The sequence below is a fragment of the Triturus cristatus genome, chromosome 4_2 (assembly GCF_964204655.1).
Source record: "Triturus cristatus chromosome 4_2, aTriCri1.1, whole genome shotgun sequence".
Classification (NCBI taxonomy): Eukaryota; Metazoa; Chordata; class Amphibia; order Caudata; family Salamandridae; genus Triturus; species Triturus cristatus.
In genome coordinates this window covers 39,063,816-39,081,178 of record NC_140586.1, presented here as the reverse complement: position 1 = coordinate 39,081,178, position 17,363 = coordinate 39,063,816, and the positions used below count along the sequence as shown (strand labels likewise).

Genomic DNA, 17,363 nt, shown 5'->3' with positions numbered 1-17,363 from the left:
AAAAAGAATAGAATTCCTCCGCCGTATCTAGTGGGCGAAATAACAAGATAATAAAAAGTTAACGCAACTGTGCAGATAGAGCGAGTGAGGGAGCTGATGTCTTAGCCTAAATGCCTATTTTATACGCGCTTACCGAGAGGAAGCTTTCTGATGCTTTCAGTTCTTCGTTTTGTTCCAGGCACGTAGATCAAAGTAGATGCTGCTGCGCTGCTGGTCCTCTGCTTACTGCGAAGCGAGCAACGACCAGTGTGATTAGGAGCAGCTGCTTATATACTAACAGGGGCTGACATCACGTCCTAGGGTAATATCAAAGAGGAGGCTGTGGATTCTGAGGAGGATTCGGATCGGGGTGTTTTATGGTCACCAGTATGATCGCTGTTTGTGATGCGGCACCTTCCCAGATACAGTAATCCCTGACATTCTGCAGTGCAGTCGATAACAGGGAATTCGTGATAAGGGCTCAGGTAGATAAGTTAAAGAGCGCCTTAATAATATTGTGTATGTGTCCAAAGGATTTAGCGAAGGGAACCAATGGAGGATCTATTGTGTTAGTTCATGACAGAGATTAATAGGGATCCAAATCGTTTTTTGGTCTCTTTCAAAGGGACACATAGCTCTAATATAATGCTTAAATAATAGCATTCTCCCAGGGCAATTCCTCATTAAACCCCCTAGTCTTGGAATCCAGGAAGTAGATCCAAAAGACTTCTCGCTTTTTGCGTATCCGGGTGCTGTCAGTGCCTTTTTGCATGCGGACCCTTTCTAAGATTGTCCAACGTAAGTCCTTCTCAGTGTGGTTGGACTCCATCCAATGTTTGACCAATGGTGCTGAAAGGTTATTTCGCCTGATGTTAGATTTGTGTTCCCCTATGCGTATTTTGCATTCTCTGCCAGTTTCTCCTACATAGGGGATTTTGCATGGGCATAAAATAACATAGATACAGTTAGTAGTTTTACAGTTGGTCATTTCATTGAGATTGATGGTTTTATTATTGATTACAAGGGTGTCGTTGACAATAGCGTTGGGGCATGCTTGACATCCTCCACATTGGTGATGTCCAAGAACCGGGGTATTGCCAAAAAGGGATCTCTGTGTCAAAGTATTCCGCTCTTGTGGTTTGGCTCTGACCAATAGGTTTTTTAGGTTTTTGTTCCTCCGGAATGCAAATAAAGGCTTGGGTATCTTCTCTGCTTCATTGTCCAGATTTAGGAGGTGCCACTGCGAATTGATGATTTGTCGTATTTTATGGTTTATGGAAGAGTGTTTGATGACACAAACCAGTTTTTCCATCTTGTTTTCTTCCTTCTTGGGTGTAAACAAGGTATCCCGATTAAAATATCTGGCTCTCTTGAGGGCATCCCTAACAAGCCTGTTAGGGTATCCTCGTAAGAGGAATTTTTGTTTCATTGACTCTGCGTGTAATAGATAATCTTTGATTGATGAACAGTTCCTGCGCAATCGTAAGAACTGACTGAATGGAATGCTTGATTTTTGACTGTTGGGATGGAAGCTTTCAAAGTGGAGCAGAGTATTCCTGGAGGTGGGTTTGGTAAAGAGTGATACCTGAAGAAGGTTGCTCTCATGTTTAACATAGACATCCAAAAATTCCAGCTTTTCAGTGCTACTTTGTGCCGTGAAATGAAGATTTGAATCGGCTAAATTGATCCAGGAAATGAATTCATTAAGGGATTCTCGGTCACCGCTCCAGACGAAGAAAATATCGTCTATGAAGCGTGACCAGTGGCGAACATTTTCATAGAACGGGGCAACCTCGTTATAAATATTACGCTCTTCGAAGTGTCCCATATATAGACAGGCGACACTCGGCGCACAGGCTGCCCCCATGCTTACTCCCTGGACTTGATGGTAAAAGTCACCATCGAACTCAAAAAAGTTCTCTTCCAGAACCACTTCCAAACATTCGGTCAAGAATGTGCTATTTTGTAATGATGCCACAGAATCTATTTTGTCTTTGACTACTTCCAACGCATCTCCCTGAGGTATGTTGGAATATAGGGACTCTATGTCCATGGTGACTAATATCTCTCGTTCAGGATCGTACTGTAGGCCTTCTATTTTGGAAATGAAATGCCCTGTATCCTTCACATAAGATGGAAGCATGGTGACCAGGGGTTGGAGGAAACGATCGATATATTTTGATAGGGGTTCTGTTGCTGACCCAATAGTAGATACGATGGGTCTCATAGGGGGGTCCTTCTGGTCTTTGTGAGTTTTTGGTACTCCGTAGATAATGGGAATCCGAGTATAGGTGGGGGTAAGATACTCTGCTTCCTTTTCACAAATTTCTCCCCTTTCTACGGCTGACATGACTATTCGGAGAATTCTCCGTTTTAGTCTTGGTTCTGGGTTGACAGTAATTTTTAAATAGTGTCTCGGTGACCCCAAGAGTGTATTCATCCTGTTCTTATAGTCATCTGTGTTAAAAATGACTATACCTCCACCTTTGTCACATGGTTTCAGAGTGACATCGTTGTTTTTCTTAAGGGTGTTTAATGCGTTTTTTTCTTCCCTGGAGATATTGTTCATCGGAAAGGGTACAAAGGCCGTTATTTTTCCAATCTTGTTGAGGACGGCTTTTTCGAAAATGTCGACTTCTTTGCCAACTTGATCGATGGTAGGTGTAAAGTTGGATGGGGGTTTTAGGCCTGAACGGTTTTCATTGTCCTCAGAGATACTTCTATTCTGAAAGAATTTTTTGAGTCTGATTTTTCGGAAGAAGGCATGCATGTCTGTCATGAATTCAAATTTATTCATAGTAGTAGAAGGTACAAAGGAAAGACCTTTGGTGAGCAGTGTCTCAGTAGGGTCATCCATTGTATAACCTGATAGATTAAAGACTGGAATTTTGGCTATGTTCGCCAGTATTGGTTCTGGCGGGTCCTGATGTACCTCTGTGGTTGGGTTTGTTCCTGGTATCTCGGCTGTGGTACTTGTTCCTGGTGTTGGTTCCTTTGATAGGTGTTCTGGTATTGACTTCGGTATTGGGGCTGAAAGCGAGGGCGGGATCCGCCCCTCCGGTTCCCTAAAAAAGGATTCCCACTTTGGTATCTTTCTGCATCAGATCTATATTGGGGAGTTTGGTAAGATGGCCCCTCACTGTCAGAATCGGTGGTGTCCGAGAATGTTATGATACGTTTGTTGTTCCACTGGCCTGCAAAGTTGCCAGTCACACTGTCATTAGTTGACGAATAGAAGTTTTCAGATAGGTAGGGGTAGGCCCTTTCCTGTGAAAAGAGTCTGATGTCCTTCCTAAGCTTGTCCGTCTTCCTTTTGAACAGATATTCACTGAAAGAATCTAACTCTATCGTAATCTCTTCTAATTTTTTCTTACCCTCCTCGAGGGCGTTGGATGTTTTAAGTTTGTCCTCTAGGTCCTGGATTTCCTTATTTAATAGTTGGATTACCTCTCTGGCTGTTTCTACAATAAGGATCATCCAGTCCCTAGAGCATCTGTTTGATATCAGGGCCCATTTTTCGAGAAATTGCCTGATCTCAACAAAAAGACCTGGTATGTTTCTTACTCTGAGGCCAATAGGGATTGTTCCTGCCTTTAAATACTCCAACATGAAGTTGGCATGAGACTCCGTACGTTTGGTTTTCTTCTTTAGGTTGAACAACTTGGTCCAATCTTCATTGGGACCTTTGGAGAGTGAGAAGGGTCTGTTGGGATCAGGTGTTTGACCTATGAGGCGTGCATAGTCCTCATCAGAAAAACCAAAAGTTTTAATACTGTCCATAGAAGAAAAGAGGTTAATAATATACTCGAGAAAAAGGCAAATATAGGAGAAATGAGAATAGAATAAGGAAAAAAAAGGAGGGGTAGCACAGATGTCAGAGGCTGATATAGAGAGAGGGATTCTGGGAATGAAAAGATGTGTGCAACTGTTTAAGACGAATGAACATAAACAACCCCACAGCAAACAAGGCTGGGAAGGAAAAACCACTAGAAAAGGGGAACCCCTGAATGAATGAAGGTAGAGCAGCAGGGGAAAATTCACAAGTAAATACAAAAAATATCTGCTGTACCTATAGTTATTTTATAAACGCATCTAAGTCGTTTCTTAAGACAGAGAAGAACCACTCTTACTGGACTGTGTAAGGATTACAAAACACATAAAAATGAGGTATTAATCCATATTTTAATTTTTGACCTTGTTAGAAAAATACTTATTCAATGAATACGTGAGATTTAAACATTATACCACCATTTTCATACAAACAAAACCCAGGACCTATTTGTCCTACAATACATTGGTGCCCATGGACAATCTGTGGAATAAAATTATTCACACATACTCATTCATACTCAGACGCATTCATACATTATAACAAAAGACACATGACCCTAACTACTAAAATTAGAACAAAATGCAGGCCCAAGATAATGGTAAGCGAGTCTTCTTAAGTGTTAAACATAAACCAAGGGGTGCAAAAGAAGAATGGCATATGGTAAACAGAATGGGGTAACAAGAAAAATGTTCTTGTAGTATCTTAATAAATCTGTGTAGTGAACAATCCAGTTCAATATGCCGACGCGCGTTTCGGTGTGACGCCCCCTTATAACCGGGGCAACACCTTCTTCAGGGCAAGAAATTATTCAGACATAAGTTCCATGGGACCTATCAAGTGATAAATAACAATTAGTGAACACAAAACTGTTAATTCTAAACATATCTATTAGATGACACTGATTATTTATAAAGTTACAACATACAAAATACATCTAAGATAGACACTGGTCCAGATAAATGAGTGGTTGAGCATTAAACTTATTAATTATATTATGAACGTTGCACACATAATGGAAAATAACGAACAGAAAATCAAATTTGAGAGAAGTTTATGAAACAATACACATGCAACAATTGGTTAGGTCATATTGGCAATTGATCAAAAGGAATCCTGAATATATAGCTAGGACTGGATACCGTTGCATAAAATCTGGTAAACAGCATTTAGATAAACTCAGTAAATAAAAGATGTCATTTGGGGATTCATATATCATCAAGAGAATGATATCAACTGAGGGATGGGTGAGTTTCGAGGACAGTAATAAAAAGTAGGGGTGCTATATCTGCATGAAGCTGATGGTTAGGAAAAGGAAGATAAGAGACATGCTCACCAAGGGATCAGATGGGAAGATGAGAATAATTATCTCTCTTTCTCCTTAAGTGATGCAACCTCAGTACTTCTAGTGGTACACATATATAGCAATGTAGAGGAACTTTTCAACTTATAGGCATGCGAGATCTAAGGAAGAAAGTAGATCAGGAAAGATTAACATTTCTAACATAAAGCATAGTTTGTTAGATTTGTGATGTTTATGAAATCAACAATTTATAGGTGTTCTCTGTTCTCACTATTTAGGCAACGAATAAGAGTCAATGGGTCAGGAACACCAGTTAAAACAAACTGGGCTAGTGATTCTTTATATATATGAATCCTAGAGCTAAGTCATAAGTGAGAACCTTGAAGATGTAAATCATCACCTGTTAAGTTTTAGGGAGACCACCCCGTAATTCCAGCTAGATGTGCACCTATCCTCACGCTTCCACGGTTGGTGAGAAAAAGGAAAATGTATTCTGCCACAGCCTATGGTGAGTCAGACAAAGTGATTAGAGTTAGCAATAGGCTAATTATGGGGTTAAGCTAATTACTAATCATTGCCCCGTATGAAACGTGAAAACCTCAAAGATGTGATTAATCACCTTTTAGGGCGTATCGTTGTTCCTGTTTATCGTGTGGCTGGATGAAAAAAGAAGAATAGGATTCCTCCGCAGTATCTGGAGGGTCAACTAACAAAATAAATAGAGTTAGCACTCCAGCGTCACTTAACAGAGCGGAGAAACTGAAGTCGTAGTCATTCAGTCTATTATCTGAGCGCTTACCGGTTTTTTAAAGCGTTCAGGCCTTCGCCTACGTCCAGGTGTGCAGATCAATGTGGGCGCTGCTCCGCATATTACGCGAGTAACTCCACACGTTAATTAATCGCCATTTCAGTTCAAGGAGTGTGACCGGGGGGAAAAAAAAAAAAAAAAAAAGAATAGAATTCCTCCGCCGTATCTAGTGGGCGAAATAACAAGATAATAAAAAGTTAACGCAACTGTGCAGATAGAGCGAGTGAGGGAGCTGATGTCTTAGCCTAAATGCCTATTTTATACGCGCTTACCGAGAGGAAGCTTTCTGATGCTTTCAGTTCTTCGTTTTGTTCCAGGCACGTAGATCAAAGTAGATGCTGCTGCGCTGCTGGTCCTCTGCTTACTGCGAAGCGAGCAACGACCAGTGTGATTAGGAGCAGCTGCTTATATACTAACAGGGGCTGACATCACGTCCTAGGGTAATATCAAAGAGGAGGCTGTGGATTCTGAGGAGGATTCGGATCGGGGTGTTTTATGGTCACCAGTATGATCGCTGTTTGTGATGCGGCACCTTCCCAGATACAGTAATCCCTGACATTCTGCAGTGCAGTCGATAACAGGGAATTCGTGATAAGGGCTCAGGTAGATAAGTTAAAGAGCGCCTTAATAATATTGTGTATGTGTCCAAAGGATTTAGCGAAGGGAACCAATGGAGGATCTATTGTGTTAGTTCATGACAGAGATTAATAGGGATCCAAATCGTTTTTTGGTCTCTTTCAAAGGGACACATAGCTCTAATATAATGCTTAAATAATAGCATTCTCCCAGGGCAATTCCTCATTAAACCCCCTAGTCTTGGAATCCAGGAAGTAGATCCAAAAGACTTCTCGCTTTTTGCGTATCCGGGTGCTGTCAGTGCCTTTTTGCATGCGGACCCTTTCTAAGATTGTCCAACGTAAGTCCTTCTCAGTGTGGTTGGACTCCATCCAATGTTTGACCAATGGTGCTGAAAGGTTATTTCGCCTGATGTTAGATTTGTGTTCCCCTATGCGTATTTTGCATTCTCTGCCAGTTTCTCCTACATAGGGGATTTTGCATGGGCATAAAATAACATAGATACAGTTAGTAGTTTTACAGTTGGTCATTTCATTTCACTCCCTCGCAAGAAAAGAGCAGAGGCCACAGAGGGGAAATTCAAGGAAGCCCTTTATTTGGTTGGAGTGGCAAATGCATTTCGGCAGCAATTTGCCTTCTTCAGCGCCCAAGAGTTCAGGAGGCTTACCATCGCTTTAAAGTCCTGCCGCCCTTTTGTATGTTCAAGCGTGCTCCGCCCCCAAAGGTATTCGCTCACCTGTTGCCAGTCCTCAGATCCCCAACGGACTGCAAAACCCAGAATGCACTATTCTTCCAGGTAAGTGATGCGTGGGGGAGATTCTGCCAAGTGGATGCACAGGATACAGGGTACTGGGCGATGTTCAAGACCATTTTCCTGCTTGTAATGATGTTAAGAAAAGCGCCTCCTCGAGTCCCCAACCGCTTCGGCCTCTAAGATCAGGAATCCAATTAGCGGGGGCAGAATGACAGAGCATGCCGCCCTGCATGAGGTGGAATACCTCACGGCCGCCCTTTTCTTTTCCCAAACGTTGAGGCGGGCCCAGACCATCCGATTCTTCGGAAACCCAAAACTGCAGAAACAGAGCCAGTGAGGTCCGGGCCAACTGGTGGAGCGGGGGCCTCTGTATCACGTCTCTGGCCGACGTGAAAACAATGTCCAACAAACTCCCTCGCAAGAAAAGAGCAGAGGCCACAGAGGGGAAATTCAAGGAAGCCCTTTATTTGGTTGGAGTGGCGAATGCATTTCGGCAGCAATTTGCCTTCTTCAGCGCCCAAGAGTTCAGGAGGCTTACCATCGCTTTAAAGTCCTGCCGCCCTTTTGTATGTTCAAGCGTGCTCCGCCCCCAAAGGTATTCGCTCACCTGTTGCCAGTCCTCAGATCCCCAACGGACTGCAAAACCCAGAATGCACTATTCTTCCAGGTAAGTGATGCGTGGGGGAGATTCTGCCAAGTGGATGCACAGGATACAGGGTACTGGGCGATGTTCAAGACCATTTTCCTGCTTGTAATGATGTTAAGAAAAGCGCCTCCTCGAGTCCCCAACCGCTTCGGCCTCTAAGATCAGGAATCCAATTAGCGGGGGCAGAATGACAGAGCATGCCGCCCTGCAGTGGCGTAACGAAACTTGAGGGGGCCCCCCTGCAAAGTACATGGAGGGGGCCCCCCATTCTCCTCGCCAGTCAAGAGCCCTCAGGCCAGCGACCCGCCATACTGCAGGGGCTCATCCCAGCCATAAAAAAAGGATTCTGGTTCCTCTATTGGTCACATCCGCCCTCTCATTGAGCGATTTACATACATCAGTAAATGCTGCTGCGCCCTCCAGCAAAGTTACATAACACTGCCTCCAGCCGGCCCACCAAACACATCCTCCTACTTGATGAGCCACCTTCAAGCGAAGCCCTCTCAGTTAACCACCTCCAAACTCAGATCACTTCCGTCGTGCCTGCTACTAACTCATCCATTACACTCTACCCTCACCCCTATGAAACCCGCAATTATGCTTTTCTGCCCGCCTTTAAAACCACCCCTCGGATGTCACTGCAAACCTGTGACCGCCGCCTACTGCTCCCCTGTCCATCACCCACAGAAAGACTGATGACCGGTCACCATCTAACCACTGCCTACCAGTAAAGACAGAGCCTTTCAGCTGCTGGCCTCCCCAATGCCACTATGGAAGTTTTAAAAATGTTGAACAATCTCTGCAACTGACCACCTCAAAACATTTCTTCCTGCTAGCCTATACGGCATCAAAGCCGTTCCTGCTACTTTTCATCCTCTGCATGATGCACACAATAATATCAAATGTACAAAGGGTCCGATTTTTGTTTACTCACGCCAACATTAATTTACACTATGTACCCCACTAAACCATACCTGCTGTCAAAGGCAAACCAGATCCCATATGTAGCACCAGTCAACAAGTACCCCAAGGACAAACACCAGAGAGAATGAGCGATTCATGAATTAAACCTACAATGACAACGTAGCATTTCCCCACCAACTGTCAGCCCAGCGAAGTCTGCAACCGCACAGTAGCCATCAATACCAGCAACGTCTAAAGCGCATTTCCACTTCCTTTCTTTGGCAGCTCCTGATACATATACGTATGCCTTCTGGGCGCCATCTACCACAGACCACAGCATTCTTTGTCTCCCTAAGACTAACCGAATGCTGTCGGTGAACGCTTCTCTTCCCCCTTCCTTACTAATAACTAATGGAGGATAACGAAAAAAATATATAGTATTTTCTTATGCAAATAGCGTATCAAGCACTTGCTGCCCGCAGTCCTCGCCAGATCCACACAAATCAATATTCTGCTATCGCACCATCCTGTCACCCCTATTATTATCTGAAGATATTTTTTTATCCCTTCCTTGAACTGGGAAAAGCAATACTTTGCACAAAAACAAGTCCCTTTAAAACCTTTGCTACTTACAGACTCGCAAAGCACTTCCTTGTTTTACTAACTGTTGTAAAGCAAACGGATAACTCATTCTAGGATTGGGATTATTGTTTAGGGGTGTGGAAGTTAATACTGAGACATAGGATGATTTTTTGCATACACTCGTTCTTCCCTGCATGCGCACACAAAGCAACATTACAATTTAGCTAAACAAATTGTTCAGAAATGTACCGGAAGGTAAAGAAACAGCACAAATTATTTTTACAAAGAAAAATAAACAATCGTCAACTTTATACCCCATGACATAAAAGCCTTAGCGTGCACAGCTTGCTCAAATCCACGCTACCAAATTCTACCAAACTCAGCACATTTGAACATCTCATAATTCCATGCCACACAATTCAACTATAAATAATTTAACCCTACATTCCATACCACATAATTACAATCCTAAAAATGAAAAAACATATATTTCTACTTCACTCCATACCACATAAGTCTACATCACATAATAACATTCCACACAACTTAATAGCACTCCAAACCACATAATTACACTCCACACAACACAATTTAAGTATACATAATTCCACTTCAACCTATATAATTATACGTCACACAACATATTTACACTCAACTTTAAAACACAGAATTACCCTCCACAAAATACAACTCTGCAACATGCTACATAATTCCACTCCGCACAATTATATACCACACCATGCCACATAATTCCACACGTCTCACAATTCCACAATTCATCACACATAATTACTCCACATAATACCAATCAGCACCACATAATTAACCTCCACATAATTCTGCTCTCATCCATATTGCATAAATACACTCCACATAAATCTAGTCTATGCCACGTAGCAACATTCCACATACACTCGTTCTTTCCTGCATACGCACAAAAAGAAACATTACAATTTAGCTTAACAAATTGTTCAGAAATGTACCGGAAGGTAAAGAAACAGCCCAAATTATTTTTACAAAGAAAAATAGACAATCGTCAACTTTATACCCCATGACATAAAAGCCTTAGCGTGCACAGCTTGCTCAAATCCACGCTACCTAATTCTACCAAACTCAGCACATTTGAACCTCTCATAATTCCATGCCACACTATTCAACTATAAATAATTTAACCCTACATTCCATACCACATAATTACAATCCTAAATATGAAAAAACATATATTTCTACTTCACTCCATACCTCATAATTCCACATCACATAATAACATTCCACACAACTTAATAGCACTCCAAACCACATAATTACACTCCACACTACACAATTTAAGTACACATAATTCCACTTCAACCTATATAATTATACGTCACACAACATATTTACACGCAACTCCAAAACACAGAATTACCCTCCACAAAATACAACTCTGCAAAATGCTACATAATTCCACTCCGCACAATTATACACCACACCATGCCACATAATTCCACACGTCACAATTCCACAATTCATCCCCACACAATTCATCACACATAATTACTCCACATAATACCACTCAGCACCACATAATTAACCTCCACATAATTATGCTCTCATCCATATTGCATAAATACACTCCACATAAATCCAGTCTGTCACGTAGCAACATTCCACATAACTACACTTCACACCATGCCTCATAATACCACTCAACATAATTTTCACCCAGCAGCGAACACTTCCACGTCACACATTTCAACTCTACACATTTCCATTCCACACCACATAATTCAACAACAAACTACATAATTCAAACCAACAACAGAATTACATAACACACCACATACATCCAATCTACACCACAAAATTCCACATCATGCTATAATATTTAACAGCACACCACATAAGTAAACTCCACTACATAGCACTCCACAACGCAAAATACCATTCCAGATAATCTCACTCCAAGACACACAATCCCACTCCATGACACACAATCCCACTCCTCATAATTCCAGTACACTCAATACCACACAATTACTATCCACATAATTACATTATTTCGCTACACAGATCCAATCCACACAACACAATTCCACAGCTAACAATTCCAATCCAAACCACATATGTCCACTTGACACCACACACATTCACTCCACTCCAAGCAGAAAACACATAGGTAAAATACACTGTCCTTTACAATGTCAATAGCTCTAACTCTCACAAATGCGAGATCAATTGCATTGCAAATGCTTGTTTACCTTCCAATGCGACCGAGCAGATCCTGTTCATTTTTTTAATTTTTATTTATTTTATGGAGTTTTATATAGCTCGAACTTGACCCGTATCGGGTATCATAGCGCTTTACATGAGCACCAGTTGCGTTACATGAAGACACATTCATATTTGTTAGGCACAGGGAGATTAAGTGATTTGCCCAGAATCACAGGATGTTCAGCGTCATTGTTGAAACTCGAACCCAGTTCCCCAGATTCGAGGTCGACCGCCCTAGCCGTTAGGCCAACTCCTCTCCCAAGTATGAGTAAGAATAGGCATAAGAAGGGCTAAGCAGAAGAGCTGAAGTATTTAGATGTAAAAGTAGTGGAAGGTAGGTTCAAGTAGGAGTATGCAGGAGTAAGAGTGCAAGTAGGAGTAGGTAGGACTAAGTTAATGGTAATAAGGGAATTGGTAAATACGGTAGCAAAAGTAAGAATAGCAGTTAGAAGACGTAATAGGAGTAAGAGGAGAAATGAGTAAGAGCAGGAGGAAATAGGCGTAATAAATTGTAAGTGGAAGCAAGAGTATGTTGGAATAATAAAACGTAAGAGTGGGAACAAATATGAGGTGTAAGAGAAAGGTAAAATTTAGAGGTTACGTAGCACAGTAGGAGGAAGTATGAAACATATGAGTAGAAACAAAAATCAGCAGTAGGCATAAGTAGGAAAAGTTAGTAAATTAAGTGTAAGATTAATGAAAGTAAGATTGAAAGAGACCAAGATGAGAAAAGAAAGACAAAGACAGCAAATCCTTCCATATTCTTCTACGACTCCAGTGCTAACAAAGCATGACATGCTTTTCATTTTATGCACACATCAGATGAAGAGCAAGGACCTTCCATTAAGCACGATTGTAACACGCTTCAATTGGTAACTTGTGTGCAGCTGAAATAGGTACAATTTATGTGTTTTATAGCGCTCACAAACAGCATAAGCGTGTTTTTTGGCACTATTTCAACAAAAGTTAACGCTATGCCACTGGCAGAGGTGCAAATTGTTGTATTAATGGGTTGCACACAGACCGGTCTCTGTGACGTGCTGTTCGACGAAAAAGTGCAAGAAAAGACTTCTTAATACCACGTGAGCAGCACTTCAGAACTGTTTGGATAAAGCTTAGCCGATACCCGGGAGCCGAATAGTGATTTTTGTGTGCCTCTGGCGCCCAGTAGCAGTGCGTTTACCCCGAGGGCCACATTTGGCATGTTCTGATTTGAACTCACCATTATAGAGAGAATGTAATACTAGGTCATTTATTGTCACATGCAACAAGGGTTGTCAATCCCGGCCCCCTTTCTCTGTAGTCCCCGACACCTGTTTAGAGGTGGACAGGAAGGAGCCCTCTCTCCTTCCAGCACAGCAAGCAATACCACAGAACAGCGCCAAGACCAACACAAACGGCTCCCGGTAGCTCAGCTCATGTGCCCCGGTAGATGTGAGGCTGTGAGCTGATGAGTAAGAGGTTTAGGAGCAGGGTGAGGAGCTGGCAGCCTACACCAGCGTGGAGCAACAGCACCGAGGCGTCTACAGCAACAGGGGACGGGTCTCCTCAGCTCCGAAGTGTGAGGCCAGCACGTGGGAGCCATGCAGCGGCAGCCAATGCTTGTGAAGCAAGTAATCAAGCATTGGCAAAGGTAAAATAAAACCAAGCTAGTGCCAACTAACACGAAGGGTGGGACGGGGAATGGTAAAATTGGGGGCAGGAGGCAGGCCCGGCTCCAGGAATTTTTATTTGGGTGGGCCAAGGGTACATTCGGGTGGGCCAATGCTGGCCCGATTTATCGCATATATATCTAGCCAGGCCTGCTTCTGGGCCCTCCTTTATCTCTCCTTACTCTTACAAGGCACAGTAAAACGCACTCTTTTCAAAGTCTCTTTCTAAATGTTATCACTCTCAAAAAGTGCTTTTCTTCCATGCAATGTCCCTTTGATAGGAAGAGGAAGTTTCTAAGGTGGGAGTATCAGGCAAGTGACACTACCCGGGCTTCCTCTGTGCAAGCCTTCAGGGAGAAACCCTCTTCATTACTACCTCCACCTGACCTCTGACTCTGCAGCGCACTCTCTTACAGGCTTGATTAATCACTTTTCTACCACCCTTCTCCATCACACCTTATCTCACACCTGACCTTGGGCCCTAGCCCCATATCAGCCACCATTCAGTTCCACTTTCACTATTCCCAGTAAAAAACAATAGTAAAATCACCTTCAAACTTGAAACATTGAATATAGCAGTAAAAATAATTAGCATGCATGATAAAGTATGCTCCACAGTTGTCCTAATCACCTGACTGTTAATTAAATAAATGAAAACAGAAAGGCCATGACAGGGCCGGCTTTATTGCTGGTGCAAACGTCTTTTTGACCTCTTTCTCTGTAGATAGCTTAACTACCACCCTCCAACAGTACCCTTCATCTCGCCATAGCCACTCCCCCTCATGGCCTCCTCCTCAGACTCCCTAACTACCACCCTCCACCAGTGTCCCCCATCTTTCTGTAGCTCCCCCACACCCATGACCTCCTCCTCAGATTCCCTCACTGCCACCCTCCACCAGCACCCCTCATAGCTTCGTATTTCCCCCCACCCCATGACCTCCTCCTCGGATTCCCTGCCACCCTCCACCAGTGCCCCTCATCTCTCTGTAGTTCCCCCCCCCATGACCCCCTCATCAGATTCCTTCACTGCCATCCTCCACTAGTGCCCCTCATCTCCCTATAGTTCCCCCCACCCCATGACTTCCTCCTCGGCTTCCCTCGCTGCCATCCTTCACTAGTGCCTCTCATTTCTCTGTAGCCCCCCCACCCCATGACCTCCTCCTCAGATCCCCTCACTGCTCCCTCAACCAGCGCCCCTCATCTCTCTGTAATTCCACCCGAGCCCCATGACCTCCTCCTCGGATTACCTCACTGCCACCCTCCACCAGTGCCCCTCATCTCTCTGTAGTTCCCCCCCACCCCTGACCTCCTCCTCAGATTCCCTCACTGCCACCCTCCACCAGTGCCCCTCATTTCTCCATAATTCCCCCACCCCCATAACCTCCTCCTCAGAATCCTTCACTGCCACCCTCCACCAGCACCCCTCATCTCTCCGTAGATCCCCCCACCCGTGACCTCCTCTTTGGATTCCCTCACTGCCACCCCCCACTAGTGCCCCTCAGCTCTCTGTAGTTCCCCCACCTCATGACCTCCTCCTCCGCTTCCCTCACTGCCAACCTCCACTAGTGCCCCTCATTTCTACATAGCACCCCCACCCCATGACCTCCTCCTCAGATTCCCTCACTGCTCCCTCCACCAGCGCCCCTCATCTCTCTGTAGTTCCCCCCCACCCCATGACCTCCTCCTCAGATTTCTTCACTGCCGTCCTCCACCAGTACCTCTCATCTCTCTGTAGTTCCCCTCCACCCTGTGACCTCCTCCTCGGATTCCCTCACTGCCACCCTCCACTAGTGCCCCTCATCTCTCTGCTGTTCCCCCCACCCCGTGACCACCTCCTCTGACTCCCTCACTGCCACCCTCCACCAGTGCTCCTCATCTCACTGTAGCTCCCCACCCCATTACCTCTTCCTCGTTTTCCCTCACTGCCACCCTCCACTAGTGCCCCTCATCTTTCCGCAGCTCCACCCCCACTCCAGGACCTCCTCCTCGGCTTCCCTCACTGCCACTCTCCACTAGTGCCCCTCATCTCTCTGTAGTTCCCCCCACCCCGTGACCTCCTCCTCTGACTCCCTCACTGCCACCCTCCACCAGCGCCCCTCATCTCTCCGTAGCTCCCCACCCCATGACCTCTTCCTCGGATTCCCTCACTGCCACCCTCCACTTGTGCCCCTCATCTCTCCGTTGCCCCTCTCTCATATCCATTCCATTTGTTGTACAGCGCTACTCATATGAGTGTAGGGTGTCACAGTACTTTACATAACAGCACGCATTATACAGAGACAATAAATCAGTCTATGGGGAATGTCACATAAGCCAATGAGGATTACAAGGTGTAGAAATCACGTCATCCATACTGGTGGGCAATATATTTTACGGGGGTTTGGACTGGAGAAGCACAAACTCAAACAAACATTTTGGCAACATTAGAATAATGAAGGAATGGAGAAGTTCTAACTATATCACAATACAAAAAAGTGAAGTTTGTATGCAGCTCTTTAAAGACAGTTCATAGGTCACTGTCCTATGTTAGGATAGTAACTTCTGAACTGCAAGTAGCACAAGGATATCTGTGACAGAGGTAGTAACCCACTGAGCTATTCCCATAAAATTCAGTTTATCAGCATTTAAAAACTACCAACAGACAAATGGTTACTCTGCAGCAGGATCGTAAATCACCAGTTATCTGCACAGTTTTTATTGTAGTTGTACATAGGTGGCAGATTCACTGGGAGGGCCAAGGCTCATGTTTGGGTGGGCCTGGCCCACCCGGCCCACCCCACCCTCTAGAACCGGGCCTGGCAGGAGGTAACATATCCTGCACTTGTTAGTGGTGTGAGACAAAGAAAAGGGGCAGGGGCAGGAGGATATTTACAGCTGGGACTAATTAAAGTCCCAGATAACCTAACTATCTGTAGAAATGTAAATGCTGCATTTTAAAATATATCAGGCATTTGTTATCAACCCACAACATAGCATGTTTTTTGATGGAGCTCACAATGAAAACTCACAATTAAAACTGCTAGACTTACCACAACGCTGCAGAATGTTATCTGTCCTGCTCTTTACAAGTCTAACCTCTCTCCCTGAAAGCCCCGGTGTTTCTGAAGAGTGCGGGCCCCATCCCTTTTCCGGCCGGGCTCTGACTGAAGAGAAACAATGTAACTTGTTACTTTGTTTCTCTTCAGTCTTGCCCTGGGTCAGCGCGAGGAGCTCTGGGCCGGCTGCAGGCTGCACCTGCTTTCTACAGCAAGCCTTTCTCTCCCAGCTCTTTACCGAAGAGCTGAGGGGGCCCCCTTCACCTAACCGAAGACTGGGGGCCCCCCCGCACCGCGGGGGCTGCGGGGGCGTTTGTTACGCCCCTGCCGCCCTGCATGAGGTGGAATACCTCACGGCCGCCCTTTTCTTTTCCCAAACGTTGAGGCGGGCCCAGACCATCCGATTCTTCGGAAACCCAAAACTGCAGAAACAGAGCCAGTGAGGTCCGGGCCAACTGGTGGAGCGGGGGCCTCTGTATCACGTCTCTGGCCGACGTGAAAACAATGTCCAACAAACTCCCTTGCAAGAAAAGAGCAGAGGCCACAGAGGGGAAATTCAAGGAAGCCCTTTATTTGGTTGGAGTGGCGAATGCATTTCGGCAGCAATTTGCCTTCTTCAGCGCCCAAGAGTTCAGGAGGCTTACCATCGCTTTAAAGTCCTGCCGCCCTTTTGTATGTTCAAGCGTGCTCCGCCCCCAAAGGTATTCGCTCACCTGTTGCCAGTCCTCAGATCCCCAACGGACTGCAAAACCCAGAATTCACTATTCTTCCAGGTAAGTGATGCGTGGGGGTGATTCTGCCAAGTGGATGCACAGGATACAGGGTACTGGGCGATGTTCAAGACCATTTTCCTGCTTGTAATGATGTTAAGAAAAGCGCCTCCTCGAGTCCCCAACCGCTTCGGCCTCTAAGATCAGGAATCCAATTAGCGGGGGCAGAATGACAGAGCATGCCGCCCTGCATGAGGTAGAATACCTCACGGCCGCCCTTTTCTTTTCCCAAACGTTGAGGCGGGCCCAGACCATCCGATTCTTCGGAAACCC

At 44.6% G+C, this 17,363-nt stretch overlaps 1 protein-coding gene and 1 long non-coding RNA gene across 2 annotated transcripts in view; one reads left to right on the top strand and one right to left on the bottom strand.

Moving 5' to 3' along the window:
* LOC146832891 (uncharacterized) overlaps window positions 1–17,363 on the top strand; it is a 311,812-nt gene that overhangs the window by 126,471 nt on the left and 167,978 nt on the right. The gene's annotated exons all lie outside the window — the stretch shown is intronic.
* Window positions 6–6,035, bottom strand: LOC146832892 (uncharacterized). Its single transcript, XM_085600336.1, has 2 exons — window positions 5,911–6,035; window positions 6–5,817 (listed from the first exon to the last, which is right to left on the bottom strand). The coding sequence occupies exon 2, from the start codon at window positions 2,834–2,836 to the stop codon at window positions 629–631; it is 2,208 nt and encodes a 735-aa protein (XP_085456462.1). The 5' UTR covers window positions 2,837–5,817; window positions 5,911–6,035; the 3' UTR covers window positions 6–628.